This window comes from Lissotriton helveticus, chromosome 1_2, assembly GCF_964261635.1.
Source record: "Lissotriton helveticus chromosome 1_2, aLisHel1.1, whole genome shotgun sequence".
Taxonomy (NCBI): domain Eukaryota; kingdom Metazoa; phylum Chordata; class Amphibia; order Caudata; family Salamandridae; genus Lissotriton; species Lissotriton helveticus.
Window position 1 is genome coordinate 42,332,561 of NC_136058.1, and position 24,465 is coordinate 42,357,025.

Sequence of the window (24,465 nt, forward strand, 5' to 3'; positions counted from 1 at the left end):
CAATCTGTTCCAGAATCTGGGGCTCACTTTGAACGGAGAAAAATCCACGCTGATGCCCTCAAGAAGAGCACGGTTCCTAGGAGCAGTGTTAGATTCAAAGCTCTCGAGGGCGTTTCCTACTCAAGAGAGGATAGACAAACTGCAACGGTTGGCACGAAACCTTCGGGTAAAAAGGTGTCTTTCTGTACGCAGTTACAAGTCGCTGCTAGGGGTGATGTCATCCTGTATCCCCTTAATTCCTCACTGCAGACTTCGAATGCGTCCCCTGCAGGAACAACTGGACCTCCAATGGAAACAAGTGCACGGATCGTTCCAGGACAAGGTGGTTGTCACTCGGGAGATGAAGGAGGCAGTGATTTGGTGGTCACACCAAGACAATTTGTGCCAAGGTCTATCCTTCGCAAGCGTACCATCGCCTCAAATACTAACTACGGATGCGTCATTGGAGGGATGGGGAGCAGTGATGCAGGACCTGCAGGTCAGCGGCCATTGGTCTCCTTGCGAGCAGACTGCATATCAATCTGTTGGATCTGAGAGCGATCAGGCTAGCTCTTCAAGCTTTTCTTCCGCGACTCCAGGGTTCGCAAGTGCTCATCAGAACGGACAACACCACAGCTATGCATTATGTGAACAAGGAGGGAGGAACGAGATCACTCCTCTTGTCGCGGGAAGCTCAACAGATATGGGAATGGTCAGTTCTTCAGAAAATTTCACTAAAGGCGGAGCACTTACCAGGAGTGCTGAACGAAGGCGCCGACAGACTGAGCAGATTATCCTCAGTCAGTCACGAGTGGGAACTAAAACAGCAGGTTCTGGATCTACTATTTCAGACATGGGGCACACCGGAGGTGGACCTTTTTGCAACACCAACCAACAAGAAGTGCTGGTCATACGCCAGCAGGTTCCACCATCAAGGCTCATTGGGCAATGCCCTGTCGTTAGCCTGGACAGGGCGGTTTCTCTATGCGTTTCCGCCAATTCCCCTGATTCCACGCCTCATCAGGAAGATGAAAACAGAACCATGCAAAATGATCCTGATAGCCCCAGCATGGCCGCGACAATTCTGGTACACAGAACTACATCTGCTGTTGTTAGTCCCTCCATTGCGGCTGGAGGAGTGTCCGGATCTTCTGACCATGTCCGGAGGACAGGTTTGGCATCCAGACCCAAGATCATTACACCTGACTGCATGGCTCCTGACCAGCGAGAATTCATGAATGTCCCTCTTTCCAAGGAGATCAAGGACATTCTTTCCCAGGCAAGAGCACCTTCAACAAACAAGACATACAGATTAAAATGGAAAAGGTTTTGTATTTGGTGTAAGAAGGAAAAGGTTGATCCTTTTACGTCAAAACCTCATCAGATCTTGCCTTACCTGCTCTCGCTTGCAAAGTCTAATCTGGCCCATTCTACGATCAAGGTCCATTTGGCGGCACTTTCCAGATTCAGGAGAGCTGGCTCTGGTCCGTCATTGTGGTCTTCAAGAATTGTCAAGCAATTCCTCAAAGGCCTGTTCAGGGTCTATCCACCAGTGAGACCTCCTCCTCCAACTTGGCATTTGAACTTGGTCCTGGCTCAACTGATGAAGGAACCATTTGAGCCAATTCACCGCTCAGACCTGAAGTATTTGTCATTGAAATTGGCCCTACTTTTAGCCCTGACATCGGCTAGGCGAGTGGGAGAGTTGCAGGCTCTTACTATCCAGGAGCCGTTTTTACAGTTCAAGAAGAACACGGTCATCTTGCGGACGAACCCAAGATTCATTCCTAAAGTTCCTACAGACTACAGTGATTCTAAAGACATTTTTTCCAAACCCAGTCACTCCAGCGGAGAAGTCATTGCGCACTCTGGATTTACAACGATGTCTTAAATTCTACTTGGACCGTACCAAGGAATTTAGAAGGACTTCGCAATTGTTCATCGCCTTTGGTGGTCCAAGCAAAGGTCTCCCTCTGTCCAAACAGGCGATCTCCAGATGGATTTCAAGTGCTATTCTGCATTGCCACAACATAGCAGGAAAACCTCTGGTGGGCAGGATACGTGCTCACTCGACGAGCTCAGCGGCATCCTCAACGGCCCTCTTTGCGGGGGTGCCTATAAAAGACATTTGCAGGGCTGCTACCTGGAGCAGCGTGCACACTTTCACTAAGCATTACTGCTTAGAGTCATTGCAGCAGGATGATGCAGCAGTGGGCCAGACTGTCCTGAGGAACCTCTTCAAGTGATTGGTGAGCTTTCCTTTCTATCCCACCTTCCAGTGGTAACGCATTTTGTGATTTCATTTGTGATGATATACAGTACTTATTTACAAAATGTGTTTATGATGGTTTACTGCTTGCTATTCTGATACAAAAGCATGGGAATCTATGAAAGTTCCAATACTGGGCCAAGAAAACAAGTTACTTACCTGTAACTTTGATTCCCCAGTATTGGTAACTTTCATAGATTCCCATGCCCCCACCCACCTCCCCGGGAAAGCTCAGCCTTCTGCAAGTAGGGTGTCTAGCACACAACGGCTACGAAAATCTGAGGCTCTGAGATTCCTTCAGGAAGGTTCCAGGGGTGAGGCTCTTCTGATTGGCTGATGCCTAATATTTGGTCTCTTCTATAAAAAGAGGCTGATATGCTACAAAAGGGAATGAGGCCTAGGCCTTTCTCTCTCTTTTGTACCTACTACTATGGTATTTTGTTATTACCGAGACTCCCATTCCGACGACGGGGAATGTTACAAAAGCATGGGAATCTATGAAAGTTACCAATACTGGGGAACCAAAGTTACAGGTAAGTAACTTGTTTTCTTCTTTGCATGACTGACTAGGTATGTAAGTAACTCCATGGATGAGTGGTGGTGCATAGGCGTATGAGTGCTTATGATAGTGTTGTATTGATGAGTGACTGCATGTATGAGTGATTGTATGGGTTATTGAGTGGATGTGTGTGTAGACCTAGGAATCAGTGAGTGCGTATGCAGTAACTGGTATTGGTGTGTCGATGGTTTCAAAAATGGTAGTCTGTATTTTACAGTAGGTGTATCAAAGGTTATATTAGAGTGTGAGGCTGTGCATCAGATTTTTACATGGATGATGTCATCAGTGATGTAATCAGTGATGTCATTTGAGATGTCATCAGTGATGTGATCAGTGATGTCACTGACCATGTCATGAATGATGTAATATGTGACGTCATCAGAAGTGCATTGCGGGTGCGTGAGTTATAGTTAGCTGAACTAACTATAATGGCATAATTTCTCTGGTTTTGTACGAGTGAAATGTCCAAACTAACTATAACATCCCTGAAATCTAAGGTTTTTTCAGTGAATTTCTAAGGTTTTTTTAAATGCTAATTTCTAACTATAATGTCCCTGAAACCTATGGTGTTTTCTGTGAATTTCAAAGTTTTTTTAAATGCTAATTTCTACCTATAACCCCCTCCCTGCAGCACTCAGCAGGATTAAGTCCCCTTGAATCCTGAGGGTCCCTGGGGTCCAACTAGGCCACCAGGTACCTCCATTAAGCGCCACTGAGCTGCGTTGCAGAGAGCTGTACAAAGGGGCGAGGCCTGGTGTCCACATTGTGACCAACAGCACAGTTGACATTGGGGGACAGCCTGGCAATAGCAATTAGTTCCTATACCTTCAGGTGCCAGGTAAGTCTGTGAATATCTGATCTCCTTTAAGATATCTCATATTTTTCCTTTCTCTCATTTTGTTGATATAAAGTAACATTTATTTTACATTTCATTTTATTATGGGTTGTTGTTTATCTTTCATTAATTTCTCTCTCTTTTGATATATTTTCTGTCTAATACCAATTTTATACATTGATTCATAAATCTTTATTTAACATTTCATGTTAATCTTCTCTCCTGCTGCTGGATAAGGAGATACCTTACAAACTCCAGCTTCAAGGTCACTGGTTCAGCAGTTGACATCAACAAGTCATCCAGAAAGGAAGCACCCATGCTTGGAACTTTTATATTTATATTTCACTTCTCATACTACTAACTTCATTTTGAATGCATTTCTCAACTTTTTTGGTAGCTTGTAGAAGAATTGAGAGAAAACTTTATTTTATGCAACTTTTTCTTTATCTTCCTCTTGCAGGTACTAGGAACATTGAGCCTGATGATGATGTTGTACCATCCACGAGTGTAGAAAGTCAGACAGACCAGGAGGAAAATCCAATCTCCCTCTAAGCAGCTATTATGTCAACCAGCACTGCACAGGAAGAAGAGGAGGCCAAGGAGCAGGAGATGGTTGAGAAAGTGGAGAAGGAGGAGGAAGAGGAGAAGATGTACATTGTTTCAGTAACACAGAAAACCTCAGACAGGACCTTTGTGTGCCCTCCAGTGTTGGTTATGAGGATTGTAATTCCCAAGTCACTTGCTAAGCATCCACCACTGCTTGTTCCGCCTATGCAAGACTCACCTCCTCACAGCCCTTAAACTACAGGTCCCTCTGTATAGGCACCAACCTGACAGGGTATCTCCAGTATTCTATCAGTCATCTGAGGGAGAGGATACCCCTGGTGAGGAACAGCTTTCTGCCTTTAATCAGTCTCTTCCCCACACCTTTCCGATGCCTTACGGATGTTGTCCTTCTGCATGATGGACAAACTGCAAGCCATTTCAGATGGTCACACATGCAAGATGAGGGTGAGGAATTAGGTGGTATGGCCAAATCCTATCCTGTGGGAGGATTAGTTTTTCCAACAGTAACTCACTGTGCAAGTAGATGATTGACAAGCAGACCTGTGCCTTGGATAATGTAAAACCTAGTCAAGACATTGCAAACTTTGAGGAAGACAGTGCAAGGCAACATGCTTTGATCATTTTCGTGGAGATGATAGAAGCACTAACAAACAAATACTAATCTCAATCTTCAGGGCCAAGGCAGTCGAAAGATTCATACAGAGGCACCACAACCTTTGAGGCCAACACCACTCACAAACCCTGATGGCAATCAAATTGCAACACCCACAAACATACCACCTCTGTCACCACCACCTCAGCCACCACCTTCAACTCAACCTGTGCCTACTCAGCTACCACCATTACAAGCACCATTAAAAGCAAACACCTAAGAAGACTCACAACCAGCATTGTGTGGTGAGATTGTAAACTACACGCCTGATTTAAACCAATCTTGAATTTTCAGATTTATTACTCTTTCAACAAGACACTCATACAAACACACAGCTGCCATGAACCGTTGCTAGCATCAAGACTACCTTGCCTCTGAGATGCCAATGTTGTAAGAGATGACCCTCTGGAAAGATCCAGTGGGCATTAAATACAGTGCAGCCAGTATTTTGACATAGCCAGGGATAGCGTGGGAGCATGCTCTGGATAAATGAAGCTCCTGCTCTTAGCCTGCCACAATGTCAATTAATTACTATTCAAAATGAGTGGCAAAGCAACAAAGACGTTCACTAACATATGGAAGTCAGAAAGAGCAATTTGATGTGTGAGTTCAATTCTTATGAAGTCAGCCTGGATGTCATTGGATCGTGTTGAAATGTGATTTACCTGTACATGGATTCTGGAGTTCAGAACAATCACTCCTTGCATTACAAGGCGTGTTGAAATGTGTTGAAAACCTTTTTATAAAATTCAACAGGATTACCGTAGAAATATATATTGGATATTAAAAAAACTTGTAATAACACTACACAGAAATCCTTTAAGAGCTTAATATTTCTTGTTCGATCTTAAGAAAAAAATAAAAGAAATGTTCCCTTATTTTCCAATAGATTTCTATAGGTATTTGTTGACTCCAATATTTTCTATGGGAGTGTGTTAAAGTACCTGTGAGTGGCCATCTGTGGTACTTGACTTACTACAAGGCTTGGATGGAGTACATTTCAGGTTGTTTTGCCACTTTTCTGGCTGTAGTAAATTTAGAAGTTTTGTTTGTCAGTATCAATTGTCTTATTCTTTTATGGGCATATTTTGTGCATGTGCTTTAGTACACGTCTCCTAAACTTCCCTAAAATCCTTCCTATTGATTAGAAGCATTCCCCATTTCCATCCACTCTCCTTTGCCCCTCCTACCTTGACTGCAAAAACATATGCCCATGTGTGCAGAGATATCTGTGCCAGTGGTGGACACCATCACACAGAAAAGATAGGAAAGACAGAGGAGGTAGTCGCCAGCCATAGTATGAATAGCATTTTGTAGTACATGAGTAGTGCTCTTGCAGAACTACTTTACATACTACAAAATGCAGTTTGTGAATTGGGCCCAAGATATCCTTTGCATAAGATGTGTATGTATTGGGCTCATGTAAGCTTTACATAGGCTACCCGCTGTAGCATCCATCACGGAAATCCCAAATGTTTGCCAACAGTGTCAAATCCTGTTTCCCTTGGTTTCTTTCCTCTCTCTTTCAGATTAAATCTGTTAAGGTATTGAGGAATGTGGGGTCACAGGCACCAGTCTTGAAAAGCTCGCTGTCCCACTTTCTTCAGTGCTTGTTTCCATAGCTCGTGAAGCAGATGCGCTGATCTTACTTTTCTGTGTTATTCTCTACTCAACACCAGAATCAGAAACCACTAAATGCCAACAGTGATCATAAATCAGAACGATTTCTGCCAAAATGTGCCCAAAGGTTCTTTGAGGAGGGCTATAGTCCTTTAAGCTCAAGCGCTGGTTCATACCTGCTCCTATGGAAAACTTTGCAGTTTGGGATGCTCCTTCAAATGGTTCTTAGTTTAAGAAACACTGAAATAGTTAGCAGTAATCCAAAGTAGTCTGGCTCCTTACAACAACTGTAAGCCCCCTGAGCTCCTTTTGTCTGGAAAATCCTGAGATCATAAAGATAAAGAATGGTCTGAATTCAAGAGAACTGCAATCCCTTTTTGGCTCCAGTACACAGTCAAGGAAACTAAAATAGAGAAATTAGTGTGTGAAAAATTGAAGTGGAAAAAGAGAGAAAGATAGGACTCTTATTTTTAAATGTCTTAGCTCGCCACATGTCTTGTAGTAAACAGTTGTCTGACATATGATATATTCTTACATGCAACAGTATTCCCTTCAAGAATAGGCACACACTTGAAAAACTCTTCCTCTTCAACTGATTTTTAAAAAAACTGTATTGTATTGATTTTAAGAAAAACAACAAGCCATACAGTGTGCCATGACAGCATTAGACAGGATCCATGATAAAAGCTCACGAACAGATAAGTAGTAGAAGGAGCTTTTATTGGTACAACCATCAACAGTAGAAGTTACAGCAAACTGTCTTCACATCAATTGGAATGTAACTATTCTAACAGTGATGTCACTGTCCATGACATCCTTAAAGATATAGTAACATAACACATCCCCTATACATAATAAAAGAACAATTTGAGTATTGATGAAAACACCAAAATAACAAAAAAGGAAAAAGAACAAAGAGAAACAGTGAACATTAATGCATCACATAATCACTGAATTTTTTGGGAAGATGAAAAGATCTCTTAGGAGTATCCCTCTGGTAACTGGTGGAAGGAGGAACATTGGGAATACTGGGAACACAAGGAAGTTTGGGGCTATCACAGCAACGGTTCCTGATATCATTGTATCTGGATAGTTTAGACATGTTCCACGTACAACCATTGTCTAAGGTGACAGCATTTTTCTTAATGGAAACAATTGTGAAAGGTCCAATAAAGTTCGAGACACCCTTGTGACCAAATTTCGGTTTTTTCACAAGAACATTGTCACCCACATTCCATTTTCTGTGTTTGACAGCCATTCTAGTATCATAGCGTTGTTTGTATTTCTGCTGATAATCTGTCAACATAGCCCTTCTTTTCACTTCCCTTTCCACATTATTTTCAATTAACTTCTCCGGAAGCCAAGTTGGATTTAGCTTCGAACAAGCTAATCTACCTCTTAAAGCCTCAAAGGGAGACCTTTGCATAACAGCAGTGATGTCACTGTCCATGACATCCTTAAAGATATAGTAACATAACAATCCATCATGTGAGATATACTAATCGTATAAATGAACAACAGGGCAAGAATATAAACATATGTGGAGTAGTCCATTGCTCTGTGACTCTATTAAGACAATGATACCTGAACCAAGACTTCGAGCAATATGTCATCTAAGGAAATATCAGTGGCCACTTGGTCGCAGAAAAAGCAGCAAACATAATTAGCCAGCTCTTTGGTCAGTCCTCTATCCCAGACTCATCCTCAATGGAATGATCATCATCATGGTGAAGCAGCTGGGCCCATTGCATTATAGCCTCAGATATCCCTTCATCAGTACAAGAAAACCGGCTGTGCTGTTCCTCTGCCACCCCCTATTCAAGCAGATCCTTCAACCAGTGTGGCAGTGGTGAGGCATTTAACCCCATCCAGCCAATGGCCACTTACCTCTTCACCAGAAACAAGGACAGCTGGGTTAGCTAATAGGGGATCCTGCGTTACTTTAGTTGCTTCACTCATCCCAAAAGGAATGGTGAGTCTTGTGGCCACTGTTATGTGTGGCACCACCTGCGCCCATTACATGTGAACTTGAGCAAACTCCCAAGCTAATTGAAAGAAAGTGGCTCCCACCACACCACAACATGCACAGACAACACCCCTAACTGGATCTATTATGTTAAGGCCATATGGGTTACTATATGTATGCTGCAGAAAAAAGAAATGCAGAAGCTTAAACCTGAAAGGTGCGAAAAGATGTAACGCGTTATCTCAGTCCGAATAAGAAATGTCTCCGCCCAATTCCTTCTCCCATGCTCTCCGTTAAGCATGGGCGTAAAATCCGTTCCGCTCGCGGATTTTCGGCAAATTCGCAATCCGCGAACTCTCGCGAACTTGCCAAAAATTCGTAAAATCCGTGCGAAGCGGATTTTTTGCTTGGTCGCACTTGCCAACTAGAATACTATACAATTTCGTGGGAGTAAACACTTGCGAACACGTAGATGCGGCGGGCAGCGACAATCTCGCAATTGCGAGATTGCAAAATTTGCAATTTCGCACAAGAAATCCACCAGCAGGCAGCATAAACCTTGAAAATTATGATTTTTATCAGAATAACTCCTCAGGTTGACATTTGCCTGCACTTTTTCTTTGCAAGGAGTCTATTTTGGGGGGGGGGGAGGAAGGAAGTGCCCCACAGTCTCCAACTTCCTGTTCCTGTCCAGCAGGCTCCTCCCAGTGCTTTCTTCATGTGCTGGTCACTTTGATTTGGATCTTGACCTGGAAGGGTTACTTTTTGTGGATGCTGCTGGATATTTGGATTTTTGCAAAACTGAAAGCACTCAGCAAAAGTTCATTAGTAACCTTTCCCTGTAGTGCTTCCTGAGGGGCCCCTTCAGAGTTCATTTGCCTACTTGCAACTATTCTATGACCCTGCTCTGACCCTCACAGCAGGCTCAGAGAATAGCTACAAGTATACAACAAAGGTCCTGTTAAAAAAATTACACTGCAACAGAAAGCAATTACAGACAAAACTGAAAGCACTCAGCAGGTGCAAAAGTTCAATCTTATCATTAGTAACCATTCCCTGTAGTGCTTCCTGAGGGGCCCCTTCAGAGTTCAGTTGCCTACTTGCAACTATTTTATGACCCTGCTCTGACCCTCACAGCAGGCTCAGAGAATAGCTACAAGTAGGTCACAAAGGTCCTGTGAAAAAAAATTGCACTGCAACAGAAAGCAAATTACAGATAAGGAAGCAGGTGCCAGCCAGACTGGAAGTTTAAATTCAGTGACACATTAATCCACCCCAAATTAATTCATGTCAGTTGAAGCAGGGCAGGTGTGCTTGCTTTTTTTCACCCCCATAATCTACAGTGATAAGCCAACCAGAGGGTGGCAGTGATGTACCAGAGGGTGGCATGGGTGTACCAGAGGGTGGCAGTGGTGAAACAGAGGGTGCTGTGAACCTGTGATGATGAACCAGACGTAGAAACAACATAGTCGCGGCCGTTGCGAGCCGACAAGTAAGTTCGCAATTGCGAACTGGTACACAACCCTCGCGAACTGGCAGAAATCCTTGCGAACACAGAAAAAAAAAATTTGCGCGAGTTCGCGGATTTTGCGGATTGCGAATCCGTAAATACGCAGGTTCGCGGATTGCCAATTCGCAAAATCCGCCCATGCTTACTCTCCGTGCAGTGTACTTTGTGGTTGCATATCTTTTCTAAGGGCTTTGTAGAAATGTGTAATAAGATGGTGTCCCTTCCCCATCCTTTGAGACCATCAAGGACAAGTGCAAGGAGCCACTAGGAAATCCGTCCATAACTCCATTGCCACACTCACCAGCTTGGCGTAATGGAGGAAATGTGCTGGCCCCACTCCAAAAGTGTCTTGTGCATCTTGAAACGATATACAGGTGTCCCCCAGATAAAGGTCACTCGTTTCTAGGCAGCCCGCTTTTCTCCACTGCTCCATAAACATGGTGAAGTCAGTTTGTCAAAAAGTGCCAGTTCCACATCATACTAAAGGGAGGCCTACAAATCGCTTTTGGACCACCTTTTCCCAAATTGATGCTGTATGGGTAACCAAATACAGAAGAGGGTGCTCCGACAGTAATTGTGGCAAGGTGTCTCCCCCATAATCAACCCCCTGGGGTCGCTTCTCCCAGTTATCTGTGCCTGTGAGCCAGCAGGCGGTGTGTTGAAAATTAACTGTAGAGCAATAGAATTGTACATCAGGCACCTCCAAGCCCCAATCTTTCAAGTCCATCTTTAGCGTTGCAAGTGCCACCTTGCTGCGCTTACCTGCCCACAAGAGAGTCACCAACCGGTGAAAAAAACAATCCAGGAAGGGAAACAGGGAATTCTGCATGAGGAGCAAACATTGCGAAAGGAAAACCATGTTTGCAATGGCTGTCCTACCCATGACGGATAAAGGGAGCTTATTCCCAAATTCAATGGAGTTCACCAGGCCACCAGCCAGTCTGAACACATTGTGGAGCTGGTCTTCAGTATGAGTAACCCAAATCCCCAGATGATGGAATCCTTCCAGTTCCCATTGAAGCCCTACATCTGGCAGCTGATGCAGCTTCAATGGGAACACTAATGATTTGCTGACATTCATTTTGAGACCCGAGACCTCACCGAATGTGCCCAAGAGCCGCAGCAAAAAAGGGATAGTCTTTCCAAGTGTGTGGACATACACCAGTGCATCGTCCGTGTGTATAGCGATGCTACATCGTTGGTATTCCCCACCCAAATCCCCCAGGGTGTCACCTCCCTGCACAGCAGCAGTGCAAGGAGCTTGATTGCTAAGGCAAGCAGTAAGTGCTAGATTGTGTAACCCTGTTGAGTGCCCTTCTCCACCATCCAGGAGTCAACGATCTCACCTCCCACCTTTATGCTTATAGAGGGTGGGGTGTACAGTTGTTGCATCCAAGCACATAATTTAGGTCCAAACCTCATACCCCCACTTAGCACTGCCTTCAAAAAGGCCCACTCCACTGTGTCAAAAGACTTTTCAAGGTCCAGGGATACCAGGGCTCTCTCTTTCACATCTTCTATAGAATCATGCAGGACATGGGTCAGCTTTCTGAGATTATGCATGGTACTACGGGCCTGCATGAAACCACTTTGGAGCCTTGAGGCTGGTGTTAAGCATAGTCAAGGGCCTAAAGACATATGGACCCACTGGGTCCCCTCCCGGTTTCAGTATCAAACACAACACCCCTTCTTGCATAGTGGGTGGCAGAAATCCCCTCTCCCTTGTCTCCAAATAAACCTCCAACAGTTTCTCTCTAACGGTTGAGGAATAATCATGATAGAATTCCACAGGGAATCCATCACCACAAGGGGCCTTGGGCCTGTTCAATGCCTTAATAGCCTCACCCACCTCTTCCGCTGTGAGTTCCTCCTCCTTCAATGCTAATGCCTTCCCCTTGCGGCTTGGGAACTCCGACCCCAGCAAGGACCATGTTCATCTTACCCTCAGTATCCGGCAGGCCAGCATTGCAGAGCAACTTAAAATGATCCAATAGGGTTAGCAGAATATCCTGTCACCTGGTTTGTGCGTGCCCGTATGTATTCTGTATAGACATAAAGGGAGTTATCTCCATTTCCCGCCGAATAATCTATTCTAGGAGTTTGCCAAATTTGTCTCCCTCCCTATGAAACAACTACCAGTAGTCTTTTAAGCCAGTTTTACACTGTGTGTCCCAGGGGGAGCGGACCTCCCTGTGAACTGCTAGCGCATCTGGAAACACCCCCGTATTGTACACCTCTTTTGCCAACCATTCCTCCTGGGTCTTTAAATCAGCTATTAGCCTTCTGTGCACTCCATAAATAGTGCTAATACATTTCCCCTGCACCCACGCTTTCAAGGCCTCCGATTCGACCGGAATACTGGCGATGGTCTACCAATTATTAGTGGTGTAACTGTCTATAGCAGTCCTCAAATCCTCATGGCATGCTACGTCTGTAAGTAAATCAGAGGGCATACGCCATGTCCAACATCCATTCAGTCTCCCATCCCACTCCAACACCTATACGGCCGGGAAGTGGTCTGACAAAAACCTGATCATATGTGTCCTTGTGTCTACCCAGGAATGATCAAGCCCACCCACTAAAAAACGGTCCAGCCGACAATAGGTATTTGTGGGTCCGAGAGTGATGTGTATGATCTAAACCTTCAGGGTGTAACATGCCATGCATCCAATGGACCCAAATTTCGCATTGCCCTCTCCTGGGCTCCTGTCATCAGCGGTTTAGTACCACCCCAGGGAGGGAACCGATCCCTCCCTCCATCTAAAATACATTTAATATCACCCACCCATAAAATAGGAGACCCTACACTATGACAACACCTCCGGCAAGCCCTCAAAGAAGTGCCAGTCATCAATATTGGGAGCATATGAATTTAACAACTTGATTTTTGCTCCATCAAGGGTATCCTGAATCAGCACATAGCCCCCCTCCACATCCGTCTCACCATAGGTGAGCCTAAGGGGGACCCCAGGAGCGAGCCAGATGACCACTCCTCTGGCGTAGGAGGACTATGAGACAAAAAACATCTTAACCCTCTACTTCTTTTGTAATTTCTGGACTTCCAGAATCCCAAGGTGTGTCTCCTGTAAACAGGAATTTTGAATCTTACCGCTTGAGAGGAAAGAATGAACATTATAGCACTCAGTGTAATTGTGGAGCCCTCGGACATTCCATGTAACTCTTTGAACTTGATGAATGTAGTATCATGCCCTAAGTCCCTCCCCACCATGTCCCCCAGGGTACCCAATTCCAGGGTCGCCAAATCGGCAACCATTCGCACTGTCGCGTTGCCCCACTGCCTTCAAACAGGAAAAGAAAGGAAAAAATAAAATGATAATAATGTAATGTTATCAGTTTACTTTGTCCTCCTGCTGCAGCAGCTTGAGTGACGTGGCGGGGCTGAAGAGCAGGGGAGGTAAGTGCATAATGACCAATCCCATTGCAGCATTGTAATTGGTTAGGTGAGCCTGTGTGCCGGGTGCTTCCTGTTTCTGGAAGATGAGAGCAAGAGCAGACACGTACGGGACCCGGCAAGAAGGTAAGTATGTTTTTTATTTTTATTGTGACCCACGTGCCCCCCTAACCCTCCTCCCCCCAATCCCCTCCCACCCGGCCTGCCACCCACGAGCCGTGCCGGCCATGACTTCACCTTCACCTCAGCTGTTCTTTTGCTTTAATCTTCCCTGTTTGTCCTTTGTACATCTTCCAAATGCCACTCATCTCCTGTACTACATCTGCTATCCTTGAGCCACCTGTCATTTTATATCTCCTATCATTTGGCTGAACCTGCTTCCCCTGGTTTTCCTTGCAACTGGTCCTTGTTCTGCTCTCCCACTTCAGGAGTCATTGATCTTTCTCACTTTTCTTTTATCTTCATTGTCTGTTACTTTCTACCCTTTGGACTGCCTGCTTTTCCACTGCCTGTTCATCTGCAGATCTGCTGCCCCTGTACCCATCCTGCCTCTTTAATGTCCCTTACAGTGGGTAACAAGAGTGCCATGGGTTTTAATGCAGGCGAGAGAAATGGCCCCATACCACACTTTAATAGCAAAATATGGTCAGTAGCATTTAAGAGAAATATATGAGACCCTTCTACAAAATAAAAGAATCAAAAAGTTTTATTTTAAGAGAGCAGTTGGTGTTTTGCTCATAATATAAAGTATAAGGAACCTAAGTACCAGGCAGATGTTATTCTATTTACATTTTCATGCTTTAAATACTGTTGATCTGGCTTCATTCTTGTACAGATTTACAATGCCATTATTGTTTCAGATCCATCTGCTTCCGCGTCAAGAATTTTGGTCGGAAATGAGAGAATTGAAATTACTTTATCTTCACAACAATGGAATTGAAAGACTGAAGAATGTGCAAGCCTTGTCTTCCTGTCCAAATTTGATAGGTCTCACCTTATTTGATACCCCAGCAAGCCTGAGGAAACGCTACCGACATATTGTTGTGAACAGCATTTTGTCACTTAAAGTCTTGGATAACTATGTGATTTCTGATGAAGAGATTATCGAGGACTGTCATCTTACTGATACATTTAGACCCTTAAACCCTCGTCTATTTTTAAATTTTATACCTGTTCCAAAAACGGTAAGTATTTATATTTAATGTTTTTGAGATTGCTATTTTAGAATGATACAGGAGAATTATAAAATGATTTAAATCTTTATTTGGTAGAAGGGGACCTCAGTTCGACTTAAATTATGTGTCAAATCATTATTTTGTATATAAAAAGGTGGTGTCCCCATTAGCCATTTTTCACGATGTATCACCCGGGCAACTGGAAAGGGAGGATATATTCTGTGCTATCTCTCTCTACATCTTCTCCTAACTGGTCCTTGGGTAGTCACTTTGGTCCTTTGCCAAAGCTCTTTCTGGTGATGACCTGTAAGTTTCCATGTGAATATTATCAGCTGCAACATTAGTTTTTGCATAAACACAAACTTCAAAATATAAACTGCAAAATCACAACCTTATGCAAAAATCCCTTTGTTAGACCTGGCTTTTACAGTGGATTTATCCCCAGATTTTTTGGTTTGTGGCCTTCTGTTTCTGACCAGTGTTTGTTGGTTTTATGACTCTGGGCACTTTACCACTGCTGATCAGTGCTGAAGTGCATATGCTCTCCCTGTAAATTGTATGTATGGATTGGTGTTTCCATAATTGGCTGATTAAATTTACTAGTCAGTCCCTAGTACAGTGCACTGTGTGTGCTCTGGGCCTGTAAATCAAATGGTGCTAGTGGGTCTGCAGCACTTATTATGCCACCCACATAAGCAGCCTGTAAATGTAACTCAGCCTTGCCATTGCAGAGCCTGTGTGTAGTCTCGGAATGCTATGTCGACTTGGCAAGTGCACCCACTTGCCAGGCCTTAACTTTCCCTTTTCTTGCATGTTAGTCACCCTTAAGGTAGGCCTAAGGTATCCCAGTGGGCAGGGTGCAGTGTAGGGGACTGTTAGGATATGCCCTGAGAGAAATACTGTCAATTTTGTTTTTCACTATTGTAAGGCTATCTGTTCCCATAGGATAGAACGGGGAGTTTGCTTATAACATCTTATAAGCATAACTGCACCTGGGAACCAGATAAGAAAATAAATCTTTTGGTGAGGGTGATTTTTAGATTCCATGTTTGTAAATACCACTTTTCTTGCTTAGCCATCCAATGTGGATGTGTATTGAGCGCCTGGCTTTGGAGTGACAGGGGCTGGGGATGTGCAGTGGCTCCAGAGAGTCTGGATGAGAAAGCGCTAGGCTGAATAGGCCTGGTCAGCATTTGGAGTTGTTGGAGGAGTAGCACCTGCACCTAAATAAAGCTGTGCCTGCCTTCCACAATGATGGCCCCACCCCCTGTGGTGTGTCCGGAGCCAGGGCTCCCACTGACAATGGAGGTTGTTGTGCACCTGCAACGTGCCACCCAGAACTGGTTTGGACTGGGCTCAGAGCCCTGGGCCAGGAGAGAACAAATAGATTCACTGTAAAAAGAGGGGCCCAGACCCCAGACTTTTAGATCACTTCTGGGAATCAAGAGGAACCTTTGCCAAGGAGACGAGCCAGAGAAGCAGGGGAGGAATACTGCCATTGTGCTGTTTTATGTCTGGGGTTGGCCTCCAGTGGCTACTTGCTGCCAAAGAAATGAGAAAGGACTTTTCTGTTTGCTGTTTTCCCTGAGTGAGGAAGATCTCCAAGGGCTTACAACTGAGCTTGCCTCCTGCTCTGAAGACTCATGGACACAAAGACTTCTCCACCAGCTCCCCTGAAGTTCCTTGCAGGGAGTTCTGACCTGCCAAGCGGTGCCTGTAGCTGTTCTGGGCCTCTGGAGGTTGTTCTGGCTGTTGGGAACTGGAAAAGCAAAGCAATCAATAAGCAGGACACATCTGCACCTGTCCCGGCGCATCGCCGAAGAAACCGTCCCAGTGCCTGTCCGCGGGTCCAGGAATCGCCACACGCCACATCGAGGGCACCCTTCTCCGAAGTCTAACTTCCCCACACCAATCCCAACACAAGCCCTGCTGTTCGGCTGCAAGAACCCATGTATTATCCTGAATCATTGCATTGCCTGGCACACAAAGCCATCCACTTCAAGACCCGAGGTACCTTGCTCAGAAACTGGAGCTCTCATGTGGTTCAAGAGCCTCCAGAAGCGCCAGCACCCTTTTACTCAAATCACAAAAATTCAAGAAAAAAAGGACCTGTAATTGAGCCTTCTCAGGTTTGGCGCAGAGGATCTGGAACTCTCTTCCCCCTGAAGTCAGGGTGATCCCTTCCACTGTCCTCTTCAAAATAGAAGTCAAAGGGCTCCTGATGAAGAAATTTCTGCCTCAATATGGCTACCCCACTTGATTCTGGGGCTATAGATGCTATTTTGTAGCCCAGCTGCTTGATTCGCGAGAATCTCTGACATTTTAAGATGATGTACTTTTTGCTATGTTGAATCTGTTTGTTTGCCCATACCCTTCTTGCTGCATAATCTGTAAAGCACTCTGATACCCTTGGTGGTCATGTTCGTGCTATATAAAACGTTCTAAATAAATAAATGGAGGCACCAGGTCTGTCGCATCATTGGGGGACGCAGTAAGAAACCGACGCATCACCTCCACATTTAGTTTGAAACCGACGCATCACCTCATTTCCAGTAAGGAACCGACGCGTCACCTCCCCTGTACAGCAGTAAGGAACCGACGCATCACCTTCTTTGCGGCCCTTTTTGTTTGAGTGCGCGACACCTTCAAGGTACTTTGTGTGAAAAGTGTTGCATCTGCAATTTGCTTTGAACTGAACTGTTTCTACCATTTGAAAGTCATATTTTTATTACTGTGTAGTGGATTTTTGTTGCTTTGGTCTTATTTGGTTTAGATAAAGATTACTTATTTTTCTAAACTGGTGTGGTGCCCATTTGTAGTTTTTTCACTGTATTACTATATGTGTTCACAAATGCTTTACACACTGCCTCCGAGATAAGCCTGTCTGCTCGTGCCAAGCTACCAAGGGGGTGAGCAGGGGTTATTTTAGAAGTGTATTTGGACAAAGTTACTTACCTCTGCCAACCTGAGACCCACATAACTAACACCCTTGTGCTTTTTACTTCCATTGTAAACAAAGACAAAGTTTGGTTTGGCCCATCAATTAGAGGTTATAATTAGTCCTTCCATGAAATTATATTTAGATTTAAAGAAATAAAAATACATAAAGCACAAAATCATCATTAAAAATATCCATTACCATGCAGAAATAAATACTACCCCGGCTCTCATGCACTGAATATCAAATGAAAATGACACAATTTCTTCCCAATATTTTATTACCAGACAGTTATATATACCGCCACCATTAATTTCTGCCTGTGGGGCCCTATGTAAATGTAAATGTAGCTGTACTTGTAAAGCGCACTGATACTCCTGAGTGTCCTGGCGCTGTACTCATACCGCTAGGGAACCCTTCCTGGTTTTTCCCCGTGAAATGTCCACTCCTGGGCATCCCCAGGGTGCAACCAGGCATCCCTAGCGCTGTAGGGGGCCGTTGTGGAGATTAAGCAAGCTATTGCCCAGAGTTGCAGCGTGGGACCCATGCTTAGAGTAGGCACCGAGGCGAGAAATCAGGTCCGAGGAATTGTGAGCCCAAGATCCGCCGAGACCAGCCAAGGCAGGAATTGAACCCTGGTCCCGGGCCAGACCTCTGCATCAGGGTCTGCCGCTCTAACCATTGAGCCACACTTCTCCACTATGTCACATCACCGTCCTTAAACAAATTCACCAGGATTAACCTTCCATATCGATGTATTTTATGCATCTGTGTCAAACCTAGAAACTGCTGCTACTGTTATCTCATTGACCAACTTTCTACAAAGTGTCATTGCGGTACACATGTATCTAACATGTGCTGCCTTAAAAATATGCTTAAACCTGGACTTCTATGGACAATCACAATGCGAATTCGCAAATAAGGAAGTTTAAGGAATCGCAAATAAACAGCGATTTTTTTCATACATACCATTTTGCATTTCCTAAATAGCGATTCCTTAAAATTCTCTATTTAGGAAATACAAAATAGTTTGATGATACAAATGGCCCTGAATGTTTTGGAGCTTGTGAATATGAGTTTGGCAGATTGACATTGGGTTGCCGTTGTGTAGTGAGATTCTCTTTAATTTCAACAGAGCCTACCATAATAATTATTTTGAAGTTTCTGTAGTTCCTTCCTTGGAAAGCAGATGTAAGCATGTAAGGAATGTAGTAATAATCCATGGAGGACAGTAGCATTGTCATCATGAGTTCCTTCGGTGATTGGGTTAGAGCAAAACAAGAACTATCCTGAGCTTTAAAAGTTAAACGATTGTACTCCTGGCAGCAGCCTTCACATGTAGAAATGAGGGATGACCTGAGTCAGATATGAAAAATAGTTTATTTATTTTATGTTTGTTAGAATGGTAGAATACAGGAGTAGTGACCACTTGGCAATTTATGATATTCCTTCACCCGGTTATGTGCTTTGTCCTGTTCAAGCAGAGAAATGCACTTCTATCCGAAGTAGATGTTATTTAATCATGCATCATAATTCAGTTAATTTAACTTCAATTCTGAACTACCAAAGATTGTAATTTGGGCTGGCAGTTTAGATTCTCAAGAATCTTGCTCTGCAGTTTGTGCATCTAGCTGCGAGTCTGAAGTACACCAAAATGGATTCAGAAAAAGCATATTTCAGTTTAATTGTATCCTGATAGTTTTGTGCATCCGGTTGTTATTTCAATATGGCCTATGACATAATGATATCTGATGTACAAAAACATATTTTTCTGGCTAAATAAAAGATAGCAACATTCATTTTTAATTGGTGGTGAAATTTGGGATGGCAGAATGTTCGTTCCGCCAGCTATTTGGCAGAATTTTGGTCACTCCGCATTACTGTTTACCATGGAGTTCCGGACGAATTTCACCAATCGCTGCATGGCAATATTTTTCTCCTGCGAGGCTTCAGAAAATGCATGCTGGTGAGTGTGAGCAAGATTTAGCAATCCCTGGCATGATTTTCTAACACAGGCAGTCATCAGCAGTTGCAGTCAAAGGGCTCCGCTCAAGTAGATTTGCTGCCGTTTGATCAGAGTTTCCACTCGAGTGGCAGCAAAATCAACTCGAATGGCCGTGTGCTCTATCGCAACACAAGGTGCTGTTCAAACAGATTTTTTAGCACTGCTCGTGCTACCAGCACTAAATTGCAGTGCAACTTCTATATTTTCCGTCTGTTGGTGGAACTCTGTGGAATCTCACTGAGGTTTATGTAACCCCAGGGAATTCTGCGAAGTTAAATTCCATGGTTTTCGCCCACTACTAGGTAAAATACTGGTGTCCTTTCTTTCTCCTTTCATGAAAATGGAGCAAGGCCCCATATACTGCAACGCTTCATGTTCACATGTTATGGTCTGACTTAACAGTGCAGCTTTCACTAGACAATTACGTGAGAACCACCAGGCGAGGAGCTTTGGTCCACTCACATGTTGGAAATAAGGAGTACATGTTTTCATTGGGCAGAAGTTGTGTGCTTCCAGAAAAAATGGTGTGCCTTCTGTGCAGCTGTGATCATTTTGTTTATTTATCCAGCTGCCTGAGCTTGAACCTTTATAGCATTGTAATGTTATTAAAATGTCTTAGATAACTAGATAGTTTACTTTGTTTTTTTGTGGCAGCAGTACAGATGTAGGCATGGCAGTTCTAAACCTACATGGCTTTTTAGGGCTGGCTTGAATGTGAACCTTTCACCGACCCTATGCGATCAACAAAAAAGAGCTCTCAAAGTTCTACTGCAAAAAGGGCTTTTACTCCACCCACATGTTGGTCCCCCTCAGTACAGGATTTGATTGGGATGAATTTGTGTGCTTTCACTAAAAAAACTGCATGCATTAAACCTTTTGGATTGAAGCAACGTTTTACCTCAGTGCAGCAGGTTTGAGTTCGGTATGGTAGCAAGCCAATGATCATGGCAATAGGTATGATCTTGTTATTGTGAAAAGATAGGACAAAGGCAATAGACCTGGCATATTTATTGTGAAAAGAGTAAGTTGAAGTCTTTGTGGATTTATCCAAAATACAGGAAAACTGTGTTTCTTTGGGGAAAAATGGGAACAAAGTGCTGCAGAAGAAGGATCCTTTTGTTCTCCTTAAAATGGTATCAATGAAGGGTTTGTAGTGCTAAAATCACCATCTTCCTGGCTTTCAGAAACAGGCAGACGTTTGTCGGAAAACCACATTTGTCTACACTGTTTTGGTATTTTACTGAGACCAATGTGTGAAACCAATAATGGAACTTAGAACGCTATACATTTCTGAAAAGTACAAAAAGTTCTGAATTCAGCAAGGGGTCATTTGTGTCGATCCTTTAATGTTTTCCTATAGCAAGTAAAGTAACATTTGAAATAAAAAAGATTGGAATTCAGTTGAACAAAAGCAGCCATTGGCAGCTTTTTGACAGCCATATACCATCATGTTCTCTGGACCCTTCTGGTTGCAGGGATATATAGGGCTTGTAGGTTCATCAATAGCCCTAGGTACCCAGAGCCAGTTACTGAGCTTCACCTTGCAATGGTTTTTCATTGTGTACTGGGTGTACAGCAATCCATTTGGTAATATATAAAGAGTGAAAATTAGGTATCAAGGAAACCTATGTATTTCCGATATGGAAAAAAGATATGGAGTTTAGAAGCAGCGGTTATTAGTACATCTCTGAATTGTGGGTCCCTTTACTAGCATGTGAATGACAGGGCATCTTTCAAAATTACTTCTTTTTAACACACAGTCAAACATTTGGAATGCAGAAATGCATAGAAAGACAATTGGTAACAACACTCGCTCTACTATTCTGTGTTCCCCTAAGTCTCCTGATAAAAAATGGCTCTTCACCTGTGTGGATAGGCCTAGGCCCGTGACAAGAATCGGCCCAAAATGTAACGTGGACACATCACAGTGATCCTTTTTTCTGCAATGCGCTTAGCTGTGGATTTGGGGTCGTAGCTTAGCCGGCACCCAGGGAAACCAACCAAATCTGTAAAATGTTTAAAACTAGACACCCAGGGAATCCAATATGGGGTGGCTTGTGTGGCTCTCACCAGGTTCTTTTACCCAGAATCTCTTGTAAAAGTCAAAATGTGTCCCCAAAAACGATTTCCCTAACATTTCTGTAATGGAAAGCTCCGGAATTTGAAGGGAGATACAAACGTCCTTCCACCCAGCATTTCCCCGTGTCTCCCTATAAAAATGGTACCTTACTTGTGAGGGTAGGCCTAGTGCCCGAGACAGGAAGCGCCCAAAGCGGTACGTGGACACATCACATTTTTCCACTGAAACTGACACTTTTTTTGCAATGTCCCTAGCTGTGGAATTTGGGCCCTAGGTGAGCTGACACCTAGGAAAACCTTGCAAACCTGTACATATATGAAACATAGACACCCTGGGGAATCCAGGATGGGGTGACTTGTGTGACTCTCACCAGGTTCTGTTACCCAGAATCCCTTTCAAACCTCAAAATGTCCCAAAAAACATTTTCCTTACATTTCTGTGATGTTTTAGATAGATGTGACGATTGCAAGGGTCTCTAAGTCTAGTTTTCTGAAATGTCTGGTTTATGGTAGGTTTCCCTAGATGGCTGTCAAGCCCGGGACCAAAAAGGAGGTGACCCCCTTGCAAAACTAGGTAGTTTTGTGATAATAGTTTTGATGCCTGCACAATATGTTTTAGGCTGACCTACCTTTCGGCACCCACACAAATGAGGAATCATTTTTATCAGGAGATCGAGGGAAACGCTGGATGGTAGGAAATTTGTATCGCCGTTGTGATCCTTCAACTTTCTCACACAGACAAGAGAAAAATGCAGCCTTTTTGCTAAATTTGAGCTTTGCTGACGATTTTGGGAAAGGAATGCTGGGGGATCCACGCAAGCACACCACCAACCAAGCCACAGTCTACACATACTGCCAACTAAGCACCATCCATGCACACTGCCAGCCAAGTACCATCCAATGCACAGCGTCAGCAAAGCGTTAGCCATGCACACCACCAGTTAAGTGCCAGTCAACGCACACTGCCAGCTAAGCGCAAGTCCACACACACCGCCAGCAAAATGCCAGTACACACAAACACCCATCCAAACGCCAGTACATACAGACCGTCAGCTGAACTCCAGTTGACACACACACAGAAACTTTCCCTGTAATCTAGTGATTTTCTGACTCCCTTGGGGGCAGATGAGCCTAAAAATATTGCTGATCTGCCCCCACGGGAGGCACAAACAGCAGCAATGCGTGCCTTAAAAAAACGGTAGCGACCCTTGACTATGGGGCTGCCTGACATGCCCACAAACATAGCCTAGTGACTAGTGGTTTTTCTGCCTCCACCCATGGGGGCAGATCAGGTGTAATAACTGTGCCCATTTTTTGGGGTGGGGGCATTGGTATGCCCATTTAGGGCAGTCCCCACCCATACACAAAGTAAAAATAGTCCCTGGTGTCTAGTGAGCTTTCTAACCCCCCTCCATGGGGGCAAAGCAGGGGCTGTTACCCATATTCTCCCAGGGGGCAGAAAGTCTGTTCCCAGTTTTTTGGGGGGTGGTGGGACATCAGCATGCCCCCTCAGAGTGGCCCCCACCCCTGCACAATGAAAAAAATACTCGCTGGTGCTTAGGGGAACAGATTAGGTGCTATTGCCCTGATATGTCCACCGGCGAGGCAGGAAGAATGGGCCTATTTTTGTTTGGGTGTGTGGGGGCATTCTTGGCAGCCCCCATTCCGACACTAATTTATTTATTTTTGAAACGTATAGAGCGCACAAATGCCCAAGGGCGTCTTGGCGCTACGGACAGTGGCAGGGTGATGAGCAAGTTATTGGTTAAACAACGAAGTCTTTTTTTTCCTTCTGAAGGCTAACAGAGATTGACAGGATCAGCGGGAGAGTATTCCAGAGATTTGCGACTGTGACAACAAAGCGCTGATCCCCCCAAGAGACAGTTTTAGTACGAGGTATTGTCAGATGAAATGCATTGGAGGATCGTAGTGGGCTGTTGGGAATGTGGATGGTTAGGCATTTTATTAAGAACTGGGGACCTAAATTACGGGAAGCTTTATAGGCAATGCAAAATGCCTTAAATTTGATTTGGTTCCTTACCGGCAGCAAATGGTATCTCTTGATGACATTTGAGATGGACTTGAATTTAGGGGTTCCTGACAGCATTCTGACTGCCGCATTCTTAACAGATTGCAGTTTTTGAATAACCCTGCTCTGTGCATTGGCAAAGAGTCCAGTACAGTAATCTAAAGATGACCAAGGTTCTTCCTGTATTCAAAGGAAGATACAGTAAGATCTTTTTAATTATTCGGAGTTTATGGAACAAGGCTGAGACGACTGCATTAGCATGGGGTGCAAAAGTCAGTTTGTCCTCAAATATAATGCCTAGATTCCTGACCTTGATAACAGGGTTCAGTGGGGAGCCAAGAGCTGATGGCCACCAGGAGCTGGACCAGATGGGAGACAGCTTACCAAAGATCATGACCTCCGTTTTGTCGGAGTTCAATTTAAGACAGTTGCTGGCCATCCAACTACTGATGGCCAACAAGCCTTTTTGAAAGCTAGCTGCAACCCTTTCTCCATTATTGTTTATGGCGAGCACCAGCTGGGTGTCATCAGCGTACGATGTTAGGCCCATCCCATATGCCTTGATGACTCTGGCTAAGTCCGACACATAGTTATTAAAAAGCGTCGGACTTAGGGAATAGCCCTGTGGAACACCGCATGGTAATGTCATCTGGGCAGAATGGAAAGTGCCCAGCGTTACCGTCTGGGTCTGGTTTGTGAGAAAGGATAACAGCAGGTCTTTTGCTTTGTCCTGAATGCCCGTCGCAGGGACACGGTTGATCAGAGTATTATGATCGACAATGTCAAATGCAGCAGAGAGGTCCAGCAAGATGAGAACTGCTGTGCCTCCCTGGTCCACATGAGTCTTATATTTTCTGATGCCTTGATTAG

At 44.2% G+C, this 24,465-nt stretch overlaps 1 protein-coding gene across 1 annotated transcript in view; it reads left to right on the plus strand.

Moving 5' to 3' along the window:
* LRRIQ3 (leucine rich repeats and IQ motif containing 3) overlaps window positions 1-24,465 on the plus strand; it is a 418,548-nt gene that overhangs the window by 73,166 nt on the left and 320,917 nt on the right. The window contains 1 exon segment of the mRNA XM_078673417.1: window positions 14,230-14,553. Within this exon segment, the coding sequence (XP_078529543.1) occupies window positions 14,230-14,553 (324 nt within the window).